Source organism: Heteronotia binoei, chromosome 10 (assembly GCF_032191835.1).
Source record: "Heteronotia binoei isolate CCM8104 ecotype False Entrance Well chromosome 10, APGP_CSIRO_Hbin_v1, whole genome shotgun sequence".
NCBI lineage: Eukaryota > Metazoa > Chordata > Lepidosauria > Squamata > Gekkonidae > Heteronotia > Heteronotia binoei.
Window position 1 is genome coordinate 70,964,790 of NC_083232.1, and position 24,330 is coordinate 70,989,119.

The 24,330-nt window shown below is 43.0% G+C and overlaps 1 protein-coding gene across 2 annotated transcripts in view; it reads right to left on the bottom strand.

The window, feature by feature from the left end:
- Window positions 1-24,330, bottom strand: part of CPNE4 (copine 4) — a 222,885-nt gene that overhangs the window by 116,476 nt on the left and 82,079 nt on the right. For both annotated transcript variants that reach the window (XM_060248883.1, XM_060248882.1), the window contains exon 2: window positions 22,537-22,716. In XM_060248883.1, coding sequence (XP_060104866.1) covers window positions 22,537-22,716 — 180 coding nt within the window. The remainder of the gene's footprint in view (window positions 1-22,536; window positions 22,717-24,330) is intronic.

A 24,330-nucleotide genomic window follows, 5' to 3' on the forward strand; every position in this document is an offset into this window, starting at 1 on the left:
GGGCTGAGGTGTTAGCGTTTGTACGGGCATGTCATCAGCCGATTAAAAGGAAGGATATGATGCCAACGGCTTCTCAGCCCACGAACAGCTGTACTAGGTTGTTTGCTGTAGTTAGGGTTAATATGGCAAGTAAAAATAGGAGCAAGTATTTTATGAAGGTCCCCAGGTTAGGGTCTGAGTGTATATATCATGATGTAAATTGTAGGATAGACCAGGTGATAAAGATGGCGACTGGTAAAAATAGTATGGTATAGCGGTCAAATAGGAAACTAGCCTGTAGGTTGAATAATGAGTTTGTTCAGGTGAAGTTTGTTGTGATGGAGTTGGTGTTTGAGTAGAGAAAGATAGTGGTTTGTGCTAGGCTGAGCATAGTGGCTAGCTTTATGTTGTGGATTGGTGATGCTTGGTGTAGTAGGGGTTGGATGAGTATTATGGTTATGAGTGTTAAAGTGGAGTAAAATAGTAGATTGGACACGTTCTTTCACTTGGAGTTGCACCAAGAAGTTATAATTCCTAAGATTATCGGAGTTCTGCTGTCCTTTGAAAGTGGAGGTGGCCGGGGGTTTGGCCCGGTAGTGTGAGTTAGCAGTTCGCTGTAACCACCTCGGTTAGCAAGAGGTGTGAGGACCCCTATTGTTAAGGCCACGGCTTAGTGTTTTTATTAAACTATGCTTACGTACTATGTAATGAGTGTTGGGTGAGTGAGTAGTAATAGTAGGGGAATTAAGTGGAGGGATATAAGGAGGTGTTCCCGTGAGTGGGTGGGGCTGATTATTGTGTGTGTTTGTAGTTTGTTTTGTTGAGTTGTTAGGAAGATGTGTAAGGAGTATATGGCTGTGATGAGTGTGGCAGAGCCTGTTAGGATGATTGTTGTTATGTTTCAGTTGAATAGTGTAATAATGATTATCAGTTCTCCTAGTAGGTTGATTGTTGGTGGGAGTGCCATGTTTATTAGGTTTGAAAGTAATCATCATGTGGTTATTAGTGGTAAGGCTAGTTGTAGCCCTCGTACTAGGAGAAGGGTGCGGGTGTGGGTTCGTTCGTAGTTAGTGTTAGCCAGGCAAAATAGTATGGAGGATGTTAGGCCGTGGGCAATTATTAGTAGTATTGCGCCGTGGATGCTTCATGGGGTTTGGATAAGGGAGGCGGCAGTGACTAGTCCTATGTGGCTTACAGAGGAGTAAGCGATAATGGATTTTAGGTCTGTTTGTCGTAGGCAGATTAGGCTGGTTATAATTATTCCTCATAGTGCTAGGACAATAAATGGGAAGTGTATGGTTTGAGTTGTGGGTGTTAGAGTCAGGGTTAGGCGGATGATGCCATATCCTCCTAGTTTTAGTAAAATTGCTGCTAGTACTATTGACCCTGCAATAGGGGCTTCTACATGAGCTTTTGGGAGTCAGAGGTGTAGGCCGTATAGTGGCATTTTAACTAGGAAGGCTATTATGCATGCTAGTCACATTAAGTTTGTTAGTGGGGGGGTAGGTTGGTGTATGGTGAGGATTGGAATTAGTGTGTGGTTATTGGTTGAGTGGATATAAAGTAGAGCAATTAGTAGTGGTAAGGATCCTGTTAGGGTATAAAAGATAAAGTATGTCCCAGCATTAAGGCGTTCAGCCTGAGCCCCTCAGCGGGTGATTAAGATTAGTGTTGGAACAAGAGTCGTTTCAAAGAGTGCGTAGAATATTACAAGGTCTGTTGTAGTAAATGTGAGTAGCAGTGTAGTTTGTAATATGGCGCAGGTTATGAGGAACATTCGTTTTCGGTTATTTGGTTCAAAGGTTGTAAGATTTTGGTTGGCTAGAATTATGAGGGGCAGTAGTCAAGCTGATAGAATGGTTAGTGGAGTTGTGATATGATCTAGTATGAATCATGTGTTTAGTGCGAATGGCTTGAGGTTAAGTGGCTGGTAGAGTCATTTTAGCGTAAGCATAGCAGTAATTATTGAGTAGGCAGTGGTGGTAGTGAGAATGTGTTTGGCGGGCAGTAGTAGTATGGTTGGGGTAAGTATTGCTGAGGCGATAAAGATTTTTAGCATTTTAGTAGGTTAAGGGTCTTGATATGGTTTGAAGCATGGGTTCGTGTTGTGGCCACTAGGAGGGCTAGTCCAGTGCCTGCCCCGCATGCTGCGATAGCGAGTAGGATCACGGGTTGGGTTGTGGTGGTTGTGTGGTTGAGTGTTTGGGAAATAGTGGCGAGGGAGGTGAACAGGGCGAGCATTTTACCTTCAATGCAGAGCAGGGAGGAGATGAGGTGTTTTCGGCATATAGCGAGGCCAGACATACATAGTATAAATGTCATAATTGGAATAAAGTGGGTGATTGTCATGTTGGCGACTCTGCATTACGCAGAATTTACTAAGTCGAAATTAGTAGTTTTTGTTAAACTAGTGGCCGTATTCTGCTCATTCTAGGCCCCCCTGGAGTCATTCATAAATAAGTCCTAGGGTTAATAGTGAGATGAGCAAGATTGTTCAAAGTAGTGTTTGTAGTGGAGTTGTAGAGTTGATGGCTCAGGGGGTTGGAAGTAGTAGAGCGATTTCTAGGTCGAATAATAGGAATAGGATTGCGACCAAGAAAAATCGGATGGAGAAAGGTAGGCGGGCAGTGCCGAGGGGGTCAAATCCGCATTCGTAGGGGGATAGTTTTTCTGTGTCCGGGTATGTTTGTGGAAGTCAGAAACTAATAGTAATAAGGATGGTTGTTAGTGATAAGGCAAGGCTGACAAGCAAGACAAGTTTCATTTACCCCCTCCTAGGGCTAGTCTAGGATTAAATGAGTGGAAGTCTTTTGTATTATGTTATACTAAGGGGGTAAGAGCCTCATCAATAGATTGAGATGTATAGGAATAGTCACACTACGTCAACGAAATGTCAATATCATGCGGCTGCTTCAAAGCCAAAATGGTGGTTGGTTGTAAAATGGTAGTTGATTTGTCGAAATAGGGAGATTATTAGAAAGGTAGTGCCAATGATAACGTGTAGTCCGTGGAAGCCTGTTGCTACAAAGAATGTTGAGCCATATGTTGCGTCAGCGATAGTGAAGGGGGCTTCGAAGTACTCTATTGCTTGGAGTAGGGTAAAATAGCTGCCCAGAAGGATTGTTATGGTCAGGGCCATGGTCGCCTCTTGGCGCTTATTTTCTATGATAGAGTGGTGTGCTCAGGTAACTGTGACACCGGATGCAAGAAGTACTGCGGTATTGAGTAGTGGGACCTCGAAGGGGTTTAATGGTGTAATTCCAGTTGGGGGTCATAGACCCCCTAGTTCTGGGGCAGGGGCCAGGCTTGAGTGGTAGAAGGCCCAGAAAAAGCCAAGAAAGAAGAATACTTCAGAGGTGATGAACAGGGCTATGCCATAGCGTAGTCCGGTTTGGACTGTTTTTGTATGGTGCCCTTGGAATGTGCTTTCTCGAATAATGTCACGTCATCATTGGTATGTTGTGAAGAGTATCGTTAATAGGCCCAGGTTTATAAGAGTTTGGGTATTATAGTGGAATCAAATTGCTAGTCCCGAGGTTATTAGGAGGGCGGCCATGGCCCCTGTTAGGGGCCATGGGCTTGGGTCTACTATGTGGAAACTGTGAGCTTGGTGGGTCATTAAGTGTTTTCTTGTAGGTATAGGCTTAATAGTAGTACGAATACGTAGGCTTGGATTATTGCTACAGCAATTTCTAGTAGGGTTAATAATAATAGTAGGGTTAGTGTAAGTAGGCTGATTGAGGGTATTAAGGGAAGTAAAGCTGTTACAGCTAGGGAGATGAGGGTGATGAGTAGGTGGCCGGCTGTAAGATTAGCGGTAAGTCGTACTCCTAGGGCGAGGGGGCGAATAAAGAGGCTGACTGTTTCGATAAGGATTAGCGGGGGGATTAGTAGGGGTGGGGTGCCTATTGGCAGTATGTGGGCAAGTGCTGTGGTTGGTTGGGTGCGTAGTCCTGTCAGTACAGTTATTAGTCATAAGGGTGTTGCCAAAGCCATGTTTATTGAAAGTTGTGTGGTTGGGGTGAAGGTGTACGGCAATAGGCCAGTTAAATTTATTATGGATAGAAGTAGTATTACTGTAATAAGTGGGAGTGCCCATGGGTGAGCAGTTTTATTAAGTGGGCTTAATAGTTGTTTAGTAATTAGGAGCACAAGGTGGCCTTGGATGGTGGATGTTCGATTTTGGATTATGCGAGTTTGTGTGGATATGAGTAGAGTTGGGAGGAGGAGGGCTAATAGGATTAATGGGATTCCTAGTTTTTGTGGGCTTATAAATTGACTGAATAGGTCTAATGTCATGTTCAGGTTCAGGGGTTTGGCGTGTATTTTGTGATGTTGGGCTGTGGTTGTGGGGTGTTTTTTAGTTCTGTTAAAGTTGGTTTTAGTAGGAATAGTAGAATTAGTCAGACTAGTGTAAAGATGAAAAATCAAGGAGCCGGGTTGAGCTGTGGCATGCCTTAAGGGGCTTGTAGTCCCACCTCTGGCTTAAAAGACCAGCGCTCATGGAGCTGCTTAAGGATGTTTGTAGTATTGTTAATGATCAGTTTTCAAAGTCATTAGTTGTTGAGGCCTCTACTACGATTGGCATAAAGCTGTGGTTAGAGCCGCAAATTTCTGAGCATTGGCCGTAGAATAGGCCTGGGCGTGTGGCTGTGAAGGTTGTTTGATTAAGTCGTCCTGGGACGGCGTCAGTTTTAATGCCTAGTGATGGGAGGGCTCAGGAGTGTAACACATCTTCTGCTGAGATTAGTATACGAGTTGGGGAGTTTGCAGGTACTACTATGTGGTGGTCTACTTCGAGAAGTCGTAGTGTTCCTGGTAGCAGGTCTTGTGTTGGTACTATGTAGGCGTCAAATATTAGATTTTCATAGTCTGTGTATTCATAGCTTCAGTATCATTGGTGTCCGATGGCTTTGATTGTTAGGTGGGGGTTATTAACTTCGTCTATGAGGTATAGAATGCGTAATGATGGTAGAGCAATAAGTACTAGGATGATGGCTGGCAAGATTGTTCATACTGTCTCTACTAGTTGGGCGTCTATTGTTCCTGTATGAGTTAAGGTGGTAGTAATTATTAGGGTAATAATGTATAGAATGAATGCGCTAATTAGGAATACGACTATTATGGCGTGGTCGTGTAGGTGTAGAAGTTCTTCTATGACTGGGGAGGCTGCATCTTGAAAGCCTAGTTGGGCTTGGTGTGCCATGGGGACACAAAGGGTTCTACCTTTAATTTAGCGCTGACAGTGCTATGTATTATGTTTAAACTAGAGTCCCAAAGAGATAAGCATGTAGGTTGTAGTGTGACTAGTTTGAAACTAGGAGGAGGGGGTTCAAGTCCCTCATCTCTTGTTTGGGGTGTAGATGAGTATGGGTTCTTCATGGGTGTGGTATGGTGGTGGGCATCCATGAAGTCATTCTGAATTAGTATGCATTGGGCCTGTTATTGATGGGGTGCGCTTAGTGGCAAAGGCCTCTCAGATAATAAATGTTATAACAATGGCTCCGGCTATAGAGATTAAAGAGCCGATTGATGAGATAGTGTTTCATAGGGCGTAGGCATCAGGGTAGTCTGAGTATCGTCGTGGTATTCCTGCTAGCCCTAGGAAGTGTTGTGGGAAAAAGGTTAAGTTAACCCCAATAAACATTAACCCAAAATGAGCCTTTGTTCATGTTGGGTGTAGGGTGAATCCTGTGAATAGTGGGAATCAATGGACAAATCCGCCCATGATTGCAAATACAGCTCCTATTGATAATACATAGTGGAAGTGGGCGACTACATAATAGGTATCGTGTAGGACAATATCTAGTGAAGAGTTAGCAAGAATTACGCCAGTTAAACCTCCAACAGTGAATAGGAAAATAAAGCCCATGGCCCATAGAAGTGGGGCTTCTCATTTGATTATTCCCCCGTGCAGAGTTGCAAGTCAGCTGAACACTTTCACTCCGGTTGGAATGGCAATGATTATTGTGGCTGATGTAAAATATGCGCGTGTGTCTACGTCTATGCCAACAGTGAATATGTGGTGTGCTCAAACAATAAAACCTAGGAAGCCGATTGAAACCATGGCTCAGACTATGCCTATATAGCCAAAGGGTTCCTTTTTCCCTGCATAATAAGTAATAATGTGTGACACTATGCCGAAGCCGGGAAGAATGAGAATATACACTTCTGGGTGGCCAAAGAATCAAAATAGGTGTTGATATAGTACTGGATCTCCTCCTCCTGCAGGGTCGAAGAAGGTGGTATTCAGATTCCGGTCTGTTAATAGCATTGTAATTCCGGCTGCAAGCACTGGTAGGGCTAGAAGTAGTAGTACTGCAGTGATTAATACGGACCACACAAATAATGGGGTATTGTATTGTGAGAGGGATGGTGGTTTTATATTTACGCAGGTGGTAATAAAGTTAATGGCCCCTAAAATTGAGGATGCGCCAGCAAGGTGCAAGGAGAAGATGACTAGGTCTACCGATGGGCCTGCGTGTGCTAGATTAGCGGCAAGAGGCGGATACACAGTTCAACCAGTACCCGCTCCGGCCTCTACTCCTGCAGAGGCTAGTAGTAGTAGAAGGGAGGGAGGGAGGAATCAGAAGCTTATGTTGTTCATTCGGGGGAATGCCATATCGGGGGCGCCCAGTATTAAAGGCACAAGTCAGTTTCCGAAGCCGCCGATTATAACTGGTATTACCATGAAGAAAATTATGACGAAGGCGTGGGCTGTTACAACAACGTTGTAGATCTGATCGTCGCCTATTAATGCGCCGGGTTGGCTGAGCTCGGCCCGGATCAAGAGGCTTAGGGCGGTGCCCACTATGCCGGCTCATGCACCGAATAGCAGATACAGGGTGCCGATGTCTTTGTGGTTGGTTGAGAAAAATCAACGAGTCAGGGTCACAGGTAGTATGGCCGAGGCCAGGTGGCGGGTTGTAGCCCCGCAGACAGAGTAATCTCTTGCTATCAAGCCCTGAAGCAGCAAAGGGCAAATTTGACGCAGCACCCTAAAGGGTGCCGGGGCTTCTCCCGTTTTTTTAGACGGGAGAAGGTAGGCTGAAGCCCGCTGGCTTGGGTGTTTAGTTGTTAACTAAGGTGTTACGGGATCGAGGCCCGTCAGTCTGGTAAGGCTTTAGCTTAATAAAAGTGTTTGAGTTGCATTCAGGAGATGTAATATAGAGTTTTACAGGCCTTCAGAAGTTAGATAGGTTGTGATCTATTTGGGGCTTTGAAGGCCCCGAGTTTTAATGTTAACTTAAACTTCTAAGTGGCTAGGTATAGTAGTGGGGTTATTGGTAGGGCTAGTATTGTTAGTAAGGCTGTTGTGGGGGCAAGTGGTGTTATTGGGGTCTTGAATCGTCATTTGTATTCTGAGTTTGTTGTGTTGGGTGGAGCTGTTAGGGTTGTTAGGTAAGCCATGCGGGTGTAGAAGGCTAAGTTTGGTAGGCTGGTTAGGGCTAGTGTTGTGCTGAGGAACAGTAGTTTTATTGTTACAAGTTCTTTTAGGATTAATAGTTTTGGTATAAAGCCGGTTAGGGGTGGGAGGCCTGCTAGGGAGAGTAGGGCTAATATTGTGATTGTAAGCAGGATTGGTGAGTGGGTTCATGAGACTCCTAGGTCTAGTAGTGTTTTAGATGAAAATGTAGTTAGGGAGAGGAATATTGTTGTTGTTATGATTATATAGGTGATCAAAGTTAGTGTAGTCAGGCTGGGGTTTAGGCATAAGGCCGTAATTAGCCAACCTATGTGGGAGATAGAGGAGAAGGCCATGATTTTTCGTGTTTGGGTTTGGTTTAGTCCGGTTCATCCTCCGATGAGGGCTGATGTGAGGCCTAGTATTAGTACGGTGTTTGTTGAAAGGTGATTAATTAATAGGTAAAGCAGTGTTAGTGGGGCGATTTTTTGTCATGTTGAGATGATTAGTGCTGTGGTTATGGTGGAGCCTTGGAGGATTTCAGGGTATCAAAGGTGTGCTGGGGCAATGGCAAGTTTTATTATAATGGCTAAGGTGGTGATGGTTGTGGCGAAAGGAGAGAAGGATTGTATGATGTCTCAGGAGCCTGTTTGTCAGGCGTTTATTGTGCTTGCGAGTAAAATTAATGTGGCTGCGGTGGTTTGGATAAGGAAGTATTTTGTTGCAGCTTCGGTTGTTCGTGGGTGGTTTGAGCGTATAATGATTGGTAGAATGCTTAGGGTGTTTAGTTCTAGGCTAAGTCAAGCGAGAAGTCAGTGGTTACTGGTTATGATGATAATTGTGCTTATTGTAAGGCTGGTGATGAGGGTTGTTCAGATTAGGGGGCTCATTAGTATAGGAAGGGGTGGGTACCAACATTGTCGGGGTATGGGCCCGGAAGCTTGATTAGCTGACTTTACTAGGGGTCGTATAATTTTGGAAGTACTTAAAGTTTTGGACTTTGCAGTATGGGTTCGTAGCCCATCGCCTAGGAAGTGAGAGGATTTTAACCTCTGTTGTGTACTCTATCAAAGTAGTCCTTGGGTTATTCGGGCACGCTTCCGCGATTAAGTTATTGGGGGGAGCCCTGCTAGGGAAATAGGGGCGGAGATGTAAAGTAGGCATGCTGCTAGGGTGAGTGGGAGGAAGGTTTTTCATAGTAAGTGTATTAATTGGTCATATCGGAATCGTGGGTAGGAGGCTCGTGCTCATAGGAAGCCCAGGGTAAGTAATGTTGTTTTTAGTATAATGTTTATGGTAAAAAGATTTGGGGCTTGCATGGGGTTTGGAGATATAAATAGAATACACGATAATGTGTTTATTATTAGGATGTTGGCGTATTCTGCTAGGAAGAAAAGTGCGAAGGGGCCGGCTGCGTATTCTACGTTGAATCCTGATACGAGTTCTGATTCGCCCTCTGTAAGGTCGAACGGAGCTCGGTTGGTCTCGGCAATTGTAGAAATGTATCATATTATTGTTAGTGGTCAGGTGCATGTTATTAGTCAGGCGGGTTCTTGTGTGGTTAATAGAGTTTGTATTGTGAATCCACCAGCTAATATGATTGTTGAAAGGAGGATAATTCCTAGTGTTACTTCGTATGAAATGGTTTGTGCGATTGCTCGTAGTGCACCAATTAGGGCGTATTTTGAATTGGAGGCTCATCCGGACCATAAGATTGAGTAGACTATTAAGCTAGATAGGGCGAGAATTAGTAGTAGGCCGAGGTTTATGTCTAGTAGTGGTTTTGGTATGGTTATTGGGGCCCATATAGTTAGGGCTAGCAGTAAGGCCAGGGTGGGGGTTAGGATAAATAGTAGTGGGGAGGAAAAGGTTGGGCGGACGGGTTCTTTGGTAAAGAGTTTTAGTCCGTCTGCTACTGGCTGGATGATGCCGTATGGTCCGACGATGTTTGGGCCTTTTCGGTGTTGTGCGTATCCGAGTAATTTGCGTTCTAGTAAGGTTAAGAATGCAACGGCCAGTAATACTGGGATTATTAGTGTGGCAGGGTTTAGTAGGTGGGTTATCAGTGTGGGCATGGTTGGGGAGAAGATTTGAACTTCTGCGTATGAGGGCTTAGGTCTCATGCAATTTACCTGGCTCTGCCACCCCAGCTTGGCCCTGGTTTAGGGCCGCTTTAGGGCCGCTTGTTCTTTAGTTTTATGGTCAGAGTGCTTGGGGGCGCGTGCTAGTGGTATGGGCGCTCTCTTCTTGGTCCTTTCGTACTGAAGAAGAGGGGACACAGATAGAAACCGACCTGGATTGCTCCGGTCTGAACTCAGATCACGTAGGGCGTTAGTCGTTGAACAAACGAACCTTTGGTAGGGGCTGCCCCACCTGGGTGCCCTGATCCAACATCGAGGTCGTAAGCCCCGCTTGGCGATAAGGACTCTTGAAGGGGATGGCGCTGTTATCCCTAGGGTAACTTGGTTCGGTGATCAGCGTATGCTGGGTCTGTGGTGGGTATGTTTGACATGTCTGTCTAGAATAAGTTTATTTTTGGCCGTGGAAGTTTTGTTTTATTCCGTAGTCGCCCCAACTTAAAAGTGTCACTATTGTTTATGGTGTGATCAGTAGATGGGAGAGTTTGTTATTAGTGATGTTATTTAAAGCTCCATAGGGTCTTCTCGTCTTGTGGTGTAATGCTAGCTTTTTTACTAGGAGATCAGTTTCATTGATTAGCTGTAGGAGACAGGGTTGCTCTCAGGTGACCGTTCATACTAGTCTCTAATTAGGAGACAAGTGATTACGCTACCTTTGCACGGTTAGGATACCGCGGCCGTTTAAGAGATTCACTGGGCAGGTGTGACCTTTAATACTTGGTTGGCTAAAGGCGGTGTTTTTGGTAAACAGGTGGAGCAGGGTTAGCTGAGTTCCTTTTGCAGCTTTAAAGCTGTCTATGTGCACGCCTGTGTTGGGGTAACAGTGGTTTTGGTAAAGGGGCTTGAGTTGGTTTATAGTTCTTTCTTAGGCTGTTAATTGTCATTGGTTTGTCCGGTATGATGTATAGGGGTGCAGTAGAGGCGGTTTGTCTTATTACTAGTTTTAGCAGTGTTTCCTTTAAGTTTAATTAAAGTAGCTCGATTTGTTGTAGGGGGTTTTGATTTGATTTAGTATTTTTGTATGTGTCGCTTTGACGCGGTTTTGTTTGATGGCTGCTTGAGGGCCTACGTAGACGATGTTTAGTTTTCCTCTAATTTCGGTTGTACTCGATTACAATAAAGCTGTTCCTTTATTGTATATCTTCTAGCGGAGGGCAGGGGTAGTTGTGTTTATGGTGGTGTGGCTAGAGTTGAACTTAGATTCATTTAGTGAGCAACCAGCTATCACCAGGCTCGATAGGCGTTTCACCTCTACCTAAAAGTCTTCCCGCTCTTTTGCCACAGAGATGGGTGCATCCGTGTGATTGCTCTTAGGTAGCTCGTCTGGATTCGGGGAAGCAGGTTTTAGTTCATTTTATCTGGTGTTGGCTTGCTGAACCATGAGGCAAAAGGTACGGGGGTTGAAGCCTGCTTTTTGGTGCGTTAGTTTGGACTTTTCTTTCACTGTTTCCTTGCGGTACTGTTTGCTATTGCGTGTGGGTGCTTTTCTGTCGCAGATACTAGGCGTGGCAAATGGTTTGGTTTGGTGGGGGGAGGGGGTTTGTTGATGTGGTAGCTAGGGTTTTGGCTCAAGAAGGTTTTAGTGAACATGTTCTGGTTGTAAGCCAGATGCTTTTAGTTTAAGCTACTTCTTGTTTAGCCAAGCGCACTTTCCAGTACGCTTACCATGTTACGACTTGCCTCATCTTGAGTAGGTTGTTTGATTTATGTAGCTGTGTGGTGTTGGTTGAGGAGGGTGACGGGCGGTGTGTACGCGTCCCAGAGCAGTCTTCAATTGAATGTTCTTGTTCAGTTTACTGTTAAATCCACCTGGGGACAAAGTTTCATGTTGTTGTGGGTTTGTTCTATTGTTAGAAAATGTAGCCCATCGCTGCTCCGCCCATGAGCTACACCTTGACCTGACGTGTTTGTGGGTGCTTTTTTGCTAACTTTGGTTCTGTCACAAGGTAAGCTGGCGACGGCGGTATATAGGCTGGGGTTGCAAGGGGGAGTAAGGTGTAGCGGGGATTGTCGATTATAGGACAGGCTCCTCTAGGTTGATGTGGGACACCGTCAAGTCCTTTGAGTTTGAGTCTTGTCTGACTGTAGTTCTCTGGCGAGCAGTTTTGTAGGTGGAGTGCCTGGGTTTACGGCCAAATATAGTAGGGTATCTAATCCTAGTTTGTGTTTTGGCTTTCGTGGGGTCAAGGTTGTTTAGTGTTAGAAATACGGGTGTTATTCTTGTTACATGTGCGTTTTACAGCTTTGTTTTAAATTTTTAGTTCTAAGTGTAAACTGGTACTTTAGTCACGTTTTACGCCGGGTGGCATTATTTTAGGCCCGCCGTGTAACCGCGGCGGCTGGCACGGGGTTTGCCGGCCTTGGGATAACCGTCACTAGGTCGAGCTTATAGGGTGGCTCATGGCCTAAGGTTTACCACTGCTGAGTTCCGTGGGGGTGTGGCATAGCTAGATGTCTTGGGCTACTTTTGGGTGTGCCTGATATCTGCTCCGTTGTGGAGTTTGGGCGTTGGCACTGGTGTGGGGATTCTTGCATGTGTGAGTGCGGTTGTAGATAATGTTAGGTTTAGGACCAAGACAGTGTGTCTTCGGGAAAGTGATTTCCATTTCAGCAACTTCAGGGCCGCGTTTTAAATATAGTATAAACTACAGTGACAGAGCCAAATTTTATAGTGGTTAAAAATATGGTGGCGGGGCCGGATATTGGGTGGAAGGTGTTTGTAATATATGTATATATATATGTATATATATGTATATATATGTATATATATATGTATATATGTATATATATATGTATATATATATGTTAGTCTATGGGTGTAGGGCTGTGGGTGCGTTTGTAGCAGTTTAGTGCTGCTGCTGGGCCAGTTTTAGTGCAGTTAAATCTCGTTTTTGGGGTTTGGCGAGGCTACATTTAATTCACTTAAAATTGGGTCAGTGGGGGGTAAGGGGGGTTTGCCGCAGAAACGCGCGTATGTGTTTGTATATGTTTGTATGTGTTTGTATGTGTTTGTAAAGATCTGATATTTATCTGGTATTTTTGTTAATGTTTGTTTAACGTTTGTTAAAACGTTTGTTTGTAAAGATCTGATATTTATCTGGTATTTTTGTTAATGTTTGTTTAACGTTTGTTAAAACGTTTGTTTGTAAAGATCTGATATTTATCTGGTATTTTTGTTAATGTTTGTTTAACGTTTGTTAAAACGTTTGTTTGTAAAGATCTGATATTTATCTGGTATTTTTGTTAATGTTTGTTTAACGTTTGTTAAAACGTTTGTTTGTAAAGATCTGATATTTATCTGGTATTTTTGTTAATGTTTGTTTAACGTTTGTTAAAACGTTTGTTTGTAAAGATCTGATATTTATCTGGTATTTTTGTTAATGTTTGTTTTATATTTATTTTATATTTATTTTATATTTATTTTATATTTTGTTAAAAATTTGTTAAAAATTGCACGTTTGTGTTCTAGAGGATGTGGGTGCTTTTATGGGTAAATTTTGGTGTAATTTTGTGTTTTGTCGGATGGTTCTAGTGGGGAGTCAGGTTGACCGGTGTTTCAGGGCCGATTTTAGTTTAAAAATCGCGTTTTTTCGTCAGAAAAGTTAGGAGTTTATTTTGGAGGGGGTAAAATATGTCTATCGAGCATGAATGAATATGTCCCCATGGGTTGATGAGTGCGACGTGCATTGCACCGTAGGTTCAGTCTCAACCGTAATTGACCCGCACCGCCTTCGGTGGGTGGACCTGAGGGGAGTATAAAAAAGGGAACCAGCCGCCTGACCGCGCGGGGTAGCTATGAGTATGAGGAGACGTGTAACGAATCCTAGCAGCCAAAGGTCTTGGAAAAAGTAGGACTAGTCCGTCGTAGTTAAATGAACCTGACGTAGCAGAACCAGAGGCCTTGGAAAAAGCCGTGAGGGGTGAACAACATATCCTGTCCTTGACGCTAGTGATAAGATGTGTGGGTGGGCGAGTTGCGGGGTTCTCCTTGTATGTACGTGATTCATTAAATAGTCTATCAAGCATTAATATTTATTCTAGGTTATTTAATATATAATTGTTAATCATTAAATTATATTTCTAAATAATATTCATATGGTAGTAAATATTCTGTAATATATATAGATTTATAAACTGTATTCATTATATTATTATACTAGATAATATTCATGGGGTAAGTAATTAATGTTGATTATACATAGTATATCTATAGAGCATTCATATAATGTACTATATCATATTCATGGGGCAGATAATTAATGTTGATTATACATAGTATATCTATAGAGCATTCATATAATGTACTATATCATATTCATGGGGCAGATAATTAATGTTGATTATACATAGTATATATATGGACAAAAAATAGTTTAGTGAAAATTCTAGTTTTGGGGGCTAGAGATAAGGTTTACAACCTTTTTTTTGATGTTCTAGAGGGAGTCCCTATTGTTGGTTTACAAGGCCAATGTTTTAATGTTTAAACTACTAGAACTTATCAGTTTAGTATGCTATTTTCTAACTTGTTGACTATAGGAGTGATGGCGAGAAAAATTAGGAAGTAGAGGGCAGTGGCCAGCTGGCCGACTAGAATGAACGGGTCTTCTACTGGTTGTGCTCCGATTCAGGTAAGGATGAGAACTGTTGCTGTTAGTGATCAGAAGAGGGTTTGTGTAAGTGGGCGGAAGTGGGCGGTTCGGTGTTTTGAGTTGTGTATTATTGGCACTAGTAAGAGGATTATGATGGACATGAATAGGGCCAAGACGCCGCCCAGTTTGTTTGGGATGGATCGTAGAATGGCGTAGGCAAATAAGAAGTATCACTCTGGCTTGATGTGGGGTGGAGCTAGGGGGGAGGGGGGAAATGGCGCCGGGGAGCGGGTGACACCGCTGCGCAGCTGCCGCCTCTTCTCCGCTCGCCGTGGTTGCTCCTCCGAGATGGGCTCAAGCTGAGCCCATCTTGGAGGAGCAGCTGCGGTGGGGCGGGGGGGGGGGGCGGCAGCGGCACGGCAGCCTCGCCCGCTCCACCTCTGGGGTGGAATCGGGGGGGGGGGTGGAGGCGGGCCGGGGGCATGGCGAGCTGCGTGTCCGGGTCCTAGAAGGGCCCGGATTCGCGGCTCGCCATGCTCCTGGCCTGCCTCCGCCCTTCCCTTCTCTGGTTTTGCCTGCGCTGCTGCCGCCTCTTGGCTGCTCCTCCGAGATGGGCTCAGCTTGGGCCCATCTCGGAGGAGCAGCTGTGGTGGGTGGGGAGGGGGCGGCAGCGGCACGGTACGGTGGCCTCACCCGCTCCGGGATGGGGCGGCTCGCCATGCTCCCCGGCGCGGTTTCCCCCTCCCCCCGCTTCCGTTTTTTTGGGGAGCGGGGGAAGAGAGTGGAAATCCTGGGGTCCCCCGCCAGGGCGGGAGGGTTGGGAAGCCTAGATTCAACAGACTAAGACAGCAATTCTGATCAGGTCTACTCAGACTTCTGTTCAGTTGTATTCAAGGTGTCTTACTCCCAGGGAAGTGTTTTCAATGCAGGCCTAAGGAGAGTTACACCCTTCAAGATCCACTGAAATGGACGGATTTAGAATGTAACTCTTGACTACAGTGTAATACAGCTGAACAAAAATCATGTGCAAAATCATTATAGTCAGTCCTATCAGGAAATAAGACAGAACAACCATGTGCCATCATTCTGGACCAATCAGACAAACAGCAAGGGGTCACACCCTAACCAGAAAACAATACACAGTCACCAGTTACAATGGGAGCAGGATTTTTTTTTAGGCTATAAATGCTACCCAGAGTTCTGAAAAGGGAAGCAGGCCCATGGTACTGTTGGGCTGCGCTTTGGTGGAAAAGTTGAGGTTATTACTCCCAACAGAATCCCCAGTAGCTCTACTTGTGGAAATCAGCCAATAGGAGGAAATACTTTTGACCCATACTTCATATCACTATTTCCTTTAAAATCTCAGCTTTTTCTTCCTGGCAGAAACCAGCTCTCTGGCTCCAGCACCTGTAGCATAGCTGAAAAACTGATATAACCTGTCATTCTGCCAGCTGTAACAATTAACTGTCATACTTACTTCCTAGGGAAAATATGATTGACACCAATTTTCTTGTCGGGTAGCTATGTAATAAATCAAAACATGTCAAGGCTCCTATGACTGAAAAAAGGAGCTCTAAAGAAGGAAGCTTGAAAAGCACAGGCTTATCATCTAGAACCACTGTCAATGCAAGGCAAACCAGGAAAACCATGCTTTGATTTTAAAAAGGGAGACACTAAAAGTTTTTGTACTGTGCCACACATTCAACAACCCAGTACTAATAAGAAAAACTACTACTGCTTTCCAGGGGGAGCTTGGCTAAAATAATAAAAAACTGAACAAATACACAAATGGAAGGGGCAAAAATTCTGTGTATGTATCTGCAATAGCCGTAGAGTCTGAACTTTGCAAATGGCTTGCTTTCAACAGGTTGCATACTGTCTAAATTCCAACCTGCTGCAGCTCAAAATACTCCTTCCCTGCTGCTCCTTGGGGATGGGAGACTCCCAGAAGCAGCACTGGGATGGGGGAGTTGGAGCGTTGCAAGAGAAGGGAAGCTGGCAAAAATCACATGCTCAAGGACACAACGCCATATTCTTACCTTGTAATTTATTTTATGACTGGGAGTATCTGTTTCTTTCTCCAGCATATGCCAGCAGAATGAAAGTTTATGCTCTTGAGAAATTCTTTTTTTTAAAATCTCTTTTCCTCTATGAAGATCTATGGCTTCCCCCCTTTGTATTTTTATTTTCACAACAGCCCTGGCAGGGAGACTAGGCTGAGGGATATGGACTGGTTCAGGGCAGAGTGTAAATTTGGTGTCACAACAAAGGATTATCCGTGATGGGGATAAACACAACTTTTTGCCATCCTTGTTCACTGGTTCTGTTCCTCCCACTTGTATAACCTATTGTATTTGATGTTGTTAGCCGCCCTGAGCCTGCCTCGGCGGGGAGGGCGGGATATAAAATAAATGTTGATTGATTGATTGACTTCTTCCTCCTGCTGATGTGTAGTGCATGACTGAAGGCAATCCAAGTTTGGGAATCAACTCAAATTCACCATAACCTCAAGTATAGAACCCTGGGTTTTTTGGGGGGGAGGGGGGGACTGAACAGACTCTCATTCACTCAGGACCAGGATTCAGATGTCACAGCAAACTCAAGCTTGAACCAAAGCTCCCCAAACCAAGACTCCAATGGTTGTTTCAAGGGTTGTGGGGAGGGGAAGACACAATGAGCTGTCTTTGTGGCAATCATAAAAAAACCTTTGCTTGAAATGACATATGAAGGATCCCTCCTCAGTTTCCCTTATCCAAAATCAGCACTTTGACTCTTTGCTCTCACTTTAATCATTTCCTAATATGAGCTCACTAGAGGCCTTCTGAACAAGAAATACTGAATATTTCCTAATAGAGCTTGGAATTTGGAGGATCTGTCAGCTACATTTCCTAAAATAAAACAACTGCAATTATTTTGGTGATTCTCTCATTTACTAATTCATTCATTACAAAGGAGTGACTATTGAATGTAATACACAGCTTTTATCTTTGCTCAGTCAAGGGCTGTCAAACAAACAGTAAAACAGATCCATTTGGCAGTCAACTGCCTTCATCGGTAATTAATAATTAGAGGATGCAAGGCATCATTTATATAATTGAGAGGAAATCAATTCTTACTGGCATTAAACTGCCCTTTGAATACGCATGCTAAGATGTGCCTCTTAACTAGTCACCTTTTAGAAACCACCATCAATTATAAATAATGTTTATTGCTTCTTTGTGGAAATAAAATCCCCTACCAAGAAAAATCACAAAGCCTGCTGGCTTCCAAGTTGCAACCCAGCCAGCCAGCCAGATATTAGAAACTGCTGATTTGTCAAATATACAATCACTCAAATGTCAGAAGGTGAGAGGTCAAAGGATCTCTTTAAACGGGCCCATCAGAAGATCCAAGTTTGACATCCATATTGCAGCATGCAGGAGAAAAATGGATCAAAACTGCGTCTATCAGTTCCCTTGCAAGATAGTCCTCAGACTTGCATTAAGTGATTTGCATTAAGATAAGAAGCATCTGCCTGATCTCACAGATTTAACACAAACCCCACCCACCCACCCACGTCGGAAAATTTAGCAAGAGAGCTTCATCACCATCCCAGATCACAAAACAACAGGATATTTTCCATTCCAATGGTCTGATCCCACAAGCCAAGGATCAGACCAGAAAGGGGTTGGGAAGTTTCTATTTCACTTTCAATGTTTCCTAAGAGATCACATTAATAGTGCTATTAAACCAGTACACACTGTAGTGGTTAGAGTATTGGACTAGGATGTGGGAGACCCAGGTATGACTTCCTACTCGTCCATGGAAGCTCACGCAGTGACTGTGGGTGAGTTCACACACTCTCAGCCTAACCTGCATCACAGGATTGTTAAGAGGAGGAGAAGAAGCAGAAGCAGCATCAGAGGTCAACAAAGAATAGTTGGATTTATACCATGCCTTTCACCCGACGTTTCAGAATGGTTTACAATCTCCTTTCCCTTCCTCTCCCCACAACAGACACCCTGTGAGGTAGGCGGGGCTCAGAGAGCTCTCCCATAACTGCTCTTGAGAGAGTAGCTCTGAGAGAACTGTGACTGGCCCAAGGTCACCCAGCAGCTGCATGTGGAGCAGTGGGGAATCAAACATGGTTTTCCAGATTATAGACCACTGCTCTTAACCACAGCACCACAGCTGGCTCTCTGAGGATAAAATGGATGAGGGGAGAATAATAGCTGCTTTGGGTCCCCTTTGGAGAGAAAAGTGGGGTATAAATGAAGAAAATAAATAAATAAACACAGAGTAAAATAAAACTTGTTATTCCACTAATAGAATCTTGTGGTGGTACCTGTTTCTAGTTAATTGGTTTCCTCCTTCATTCTGTTACTGCTGCCATTTGGGTTGCTACCTGCACTATTAATGAATGCAGCCAAGCAGGGAATCATGCCATAATTATGATGCTACCTGGCCACTCAAGTCTGGTTACAGAATGTGGTCAGGGACAGCCAAAAAGGCCAGTTCAGGGCCCTCATTCTCAGTGAACGATAGTAGCGAAGGCGTTGGCCTGCTTGCTTTATCAACAGTCTAATGCAAATCCTTCTTCAACATATTTGCATCAAAATCAAATGATTCCTTTAATCTGCCCCTACTAGCCATGTGAAGTCATCACATTCATGATGTGATCCCTGATTTGCTGGAGCCACATTGAAAATAATCGGAAACATGCTGCTCAGAGCAGCATCCCCTCAATTTTGCTCACTTGTATAAAACCAAGAGTAAGCCAAGAGTGCATCACTCAAAACCATAGTCAGACTAACTGTGATTAATGAACCAAATTCAAATCATGGCTTCATAAACCCTAATTCATTATAGTTAGGGGACTGGCTGCATTCAGACATTCAGGTTAACCACCTGGTGGTTTCACGCACACTAACTAATGCACTTTCAATATCCTTCCAATGCACCTTGCAACTGAATTTTTCCAGTGTGAAATGGCAAAATCCACCTGCAAACAATCGCTGAAGTGGATTGAAACTGTGTTATTCAGCACGTGTGAAAGCATCCAGTTAGCTTAATTAAGCCATGGTTTCATAATATATCTGAACTAAGTCATCACATTATTGAGAAATTACAGTAGTATGTACTGCAATTTGTAATACCACACTTTCCAGCACATCAGTTTTGCTGATATGAAAAGACAGCTTTTGTTGTACTGTTCTCCTGTCTTATTGGCTATAAATAAGTCCAGACTGAATTCTGCATATTCTCATCTAACCTTTCAATAATGGTCAGGAATCCATTCTGAATGATAGCTAAAACAAAAATTTTAGACCTGCAAACAGTCAACTCATTTCAGTCTTGCAGTTAATTCATAACAAACATATCAATGTAGACAAACTGTTCTATTCTGTTTAATGCAGTAATTTTGAAAAGCATTGACATATAAACACTGCCTGCCATAAGTTTTAAATGAAAAGATTCCCAGGGTTGTATTTTATTGGCTGCATTCTGTTCCGTTGCCATTATTATCACAGTTATTATTAACTTATTCTTGGCTATACATATAAAACTGCCCTTCAGATCATCCAGCTGTGTGTTATTATAGAGGCAGAATCAATTTAAAGCCATGGTTTACATTGGGGTAATAGAACCGGCAATCTTCCCTGCATTTTGTAGCCAATGCAGAGTTTTGCCCATTTATTTTACAAACCAGCTGAACTAGAATTCTTGGTTTAAAGGCGACTTTATCTAGGCCTGTGCAACTACTTCATTTTCATACATATACATTGTGAGCATGTTTATCCACCTATAGTATCCTATACCTTTTTTTTCCATTTTGTTTCTTTTATAACATTTGAAATACTACTATATATTTAAGTACAGGAACCAATTTTAATGGTAATATTGAATTTTGTTAGTATAATTGGGAGAAATACAGCTGCAGTTTTACTTCAAGCAGGGAAAACCGATGTCAGAAAGTGCAGCTTTCAAACCAAAATGGTATATTAGCAAAAAACAACCCTCCCCCCCCAATATTCCTTAGTTGGACAAACTAAGTTTAAAACTAGGCTAAACCCTGTCAATAACCCAAGATCAGTCAATGAATTTACTTATAAGTTAGTTTGTTTCATGCAAGATCAACAAAATTTGACACATGGCCGGATCACAGATGCTTTTGACATTTTTGAACCATGGCTTGGTTTGGACCTTTGCTTTGATGTACACAGATCAGGATCTACAGCCAGCACTCTCACTTCTTGCATTCCTGCATGAGTGGAACAATTTGCACAGTATTCAGTTACTTGGAGTGAGGTACTCATTCAGTTGCCTCCTTAATTTTTTTTTTTTAAACACACACAGAGAATGCTTGGTATTATTTGAATGCTTGAATTTGCTTATCCCCCAGCCCAAATATTTATATTATTTATTTATTTCTGTTTTCAGTCTGCTCATAAAGGTACCTTACTATTTTGTCAAAGGCTGGATTCAGACAGCCAATTTGAGCCAGCATAGGAACTTCCCCCAGGTAGATTAAAAGTCAAGGCTAGACAGGCATAGGTGCCACCCATTCCGCTCTCGCACTCACCCCATCCTCTGACGTCTTTGAGACAAATCAAATAGCTACCAGTAGGGAAATGGTAGCAAAATCTTCTTTCGCACCCCTCCTGCATTTCCTGGCATCTAACCACAGGAGCATACAAGCAAGGCAGATTGATAGAGTGAATCTGCCAATCCACTTTAGGCACTCACTGCCACAGAGCACATGAGCTCATGGCCACTAAAAATGTAAGGGGGGGGGAAGTAACCAAACTGCACTAAGGGGGTGGCACGCAACAACCATGTGAATGTGCCAAAGTGCCCTTCCCCCGCACAATATACGTACACTTTTTGCGGAAGCACGTGAATAAGATTTGTTCACTCCATTTTGGGGCAATGTGATTTGAGATGCCTCCCATGCACACAGAGCTGCCTGTCTGTACCTAGCCAAAGATTGCCATTTTATGAGCCACCACCTCAGAGAGCATTCCTTTAAGATGAGTACAACATTTAAGCCCTTACTTGAGAGGTAAGTGGTGGAAGGCGGGTTTTTATTTTTACATTCAACTATTTAAGTATGGACTGGGTTTAGACTGGAAAGTGGGCCACAATCACAGCAGAACAATCCACATCTGAGGCACCTGTGTCTTTAGACTGCACACACCAACACTGTGCCAGATTGAGTGCTTCTAGACTCAGAATTGAAGTCACCACAGACCTTGAAAATTCTGTGAATAAGGGCTTTTCCACATAGCTTTTTTCTGTTGGTTCTGGCCCCATGTTGCCTCTTTTTATCTCTCACTTTCCATACACATTTATGTGTCTTTAGTTTTCACTTTGGTGTTTTTGGTTATTCCCTGTTTTTTTTTCTGGTCCCTTTGAAACCATTTTTACCCTGATATTTTTCTGGAAGCCAATTATGAATTGGCTTTTTCCTTGTGCATAATGTTTCTGTTGGTTTTCTTTGTCCCACCCATTCCCACCCACCTCCAGTCCGCTTTTCAATGACTAGACTGTCATCAACATTTAAACTACTTCCTCTCCCCCTGCCCTGAAGATGAGCAGTTTCAGTTTTTATTTTTAATGGCCCAAAATATCAATATATTCATGTAGTGTTGTAATTATAGTTTAAGAAGCTTCTCTGAATTCCCAGCTTTCATTTTTGTTTTTTAAAAAGTAATTCTCTAGTTTTTTCACTCCCCAAGATATAAGGGGAAAACCATATCCCCATGAGGGAAAGGGTTGCCAATCCCCAGTTGGGGGCAGGGAATCCCCTGGTTTGGAGGCTCTCCCCCCACTTCAAGGTTATCAGAAAGTGGGGGGGAGGTGTGTTTGAATGTCTGCTGGGCATTCCATTATGCCATATGGAGAACAGTCCCCATAGGGTATAATAGAGAATTGATCCATGGGTATCTGGGGCTCGGGGGGGGCTGTTTTTTGAGGTAGAAGCACCAAATTTTCAGCATAGCATCTGGTACATCTCCTCAACTCCCCCTCCCAAGTTTCAAAAAAAAAATGAGCCCCAAATAAAGTGTCCCCATCCTCCATTATTTGCAGAGGAGGGAAGGCATTTAAAAGGAGTGCAGTCCCTTTAAATGTGATGGCCAGAACTTCTCCCAGATATTTCCTGATTTGGACCTGGCAACCTGGGGACAAGGTAAAGACTTACTTTAAAAAATAAACTGACTCAACTGTAAAAACACATAGGGAGGGCAAATGCAATGAACCTCCATGCCCAAAGTGATTCTAGTAAGTCAAGCATGCAGAAAAGGTCAAAGCCCTTTAGTCATAAATTCATATATAGTGGACCATGTCTCACCAATATGACATAAAGAAAACATACTTTGATGTTGCCATGAGTGACTGATTTACCCAAGCAAAAGAATGCAGAAAAGACAGCTGAGATTTTTACCTGCCCAAGAGTGCACTCCATACCACCAAGGAAATCTGCATCTTTCAACCCATTGTGATTGCTGCTGATGTCATGCACTTCAAATCGTAGCCGCTGAACCTCTTCAAAGTAAAAGTCCACTGTGAAAAGCTTTGAGAAGATGGGATTTATGCATGTCCGAATCACTTCTGTCCTGTCGACCTGTCAGTCAAGAAAGTTTGCAGCAATGAGCTTCCATTCTACTTAAACAAACCAAAGCAAAAATGAATTTCTAAAAACTTCCACAGCTGATATAATGAGAGATATAAATGGTAATTTAATAGGATTACAGTTTTTTAAAAATACTTCACTTTTAAAATAAAGTAAGCTACCAGGATAAAATCATTTCAATGGCTTTGGAAGGGTAGAATTTGGTAGAATTTAAAATATTCACATATTTAAAAAGAAACAGGCAATATTAGAGGTGAAACTCAGGTGCATATGAGGTTTGTGCATAAGGAAGAAGAAGAAGAAGAAGAAGAAGAAGAAGAAGAAGAAGAAGAAGAAGAAGAAGAAGAAGAAGAAGAAGAAGAAGAAGAAGAAGAAGAAGAAGAAGAAGAAGAAGAGATAAGATGTATAGCCCACCTTTCACTCAGAGTGGTTTGCAATTGCCTTTCCTTTCCTCTCCCCACAACCAACACCCTGTGAGGATGGTGGGGCTGAGAGAGCTCTTTCAAGAACTGCTCTTGGGAGAACAGCTCTTTTGAGAACTGTGACTGATCCAAGGTCTCTCAGCAGGTGCAGGAGTAGGGAATAAAACGCAGTTCTGCCAGATTAGTCCGTGCTGCTAACCACTATACCAAACTGGCTCTCTATATAATAAAGAGCTGAACTGATGCATGGACATAAAATGATATAAGCATCGACAATTATCTGAACATTTGAATGTGCAAAAAATGTCAGGTTGAGGATTGATTCATATTTGCATTCCTTGGCAGATTGTTTTGGGCTGCCTTGCTGATGAATATGTGAACTATTTCCAATTAAAGATACTATGGATAAAAGATAGTTGTAACTACAGCAATAGGATAGGATTTGCTTGCAACTAGTTCAAGTTCAAAAGATTGCAAAGGCAACTATAGCAGAACTAGACGCGGTGACAAACATGGGGCTGCTGCCAAAAATGGCAACCCTATGTCGAGTCTTCCAGCCTTGTCTTGTGCATAGAAACATATGCTGTGATATTCAACAAACAGTATCATCCTAAAAAGAGTTATACCCTTCTAAATCCATTGAAATCAATGGGCTTCGGAGAGTATACCTCTGCTCAGGATGGCCCTGAAAGCTGTAATTCCTTTACTTTTCTCCGCCTCATTGGCTATTACTGGGAGCAGGAAGATGATGAACATGATGACTCATCTCCATTGCTAACATTACAGGTAGATGACAGGAAATCAGCACTGAAGGAATATTATGCTCTCACTCCACTTGTTGCAGCTGAAACGCCAACTTATCACAGCAAGAGCTCTCGCAAAGGTGTAGGATTTTAAGTACATTTAAGATGGAATCTTTCTGCAAGCTTTAACTTTTGTTCAAATGTTAAGAGAAATTAGCAACAGTGATACCTAAACATAAAAATGGCATTAATGAACGAGTGAATGGCCAACAATACCTCCCCCATTAGTAAGGTAGCACATATGTTTTCTTTCTCAGCTTATGCAACAGATGATAAAGAAAATGTGGACACAGTTCTTTTATGCCAGTTTCTGAATATTGATTAAATCCAAGGAAACCTTTATTGCAGTGTGTGGCAAAGGAGAGCTGTGTTATTTTTAG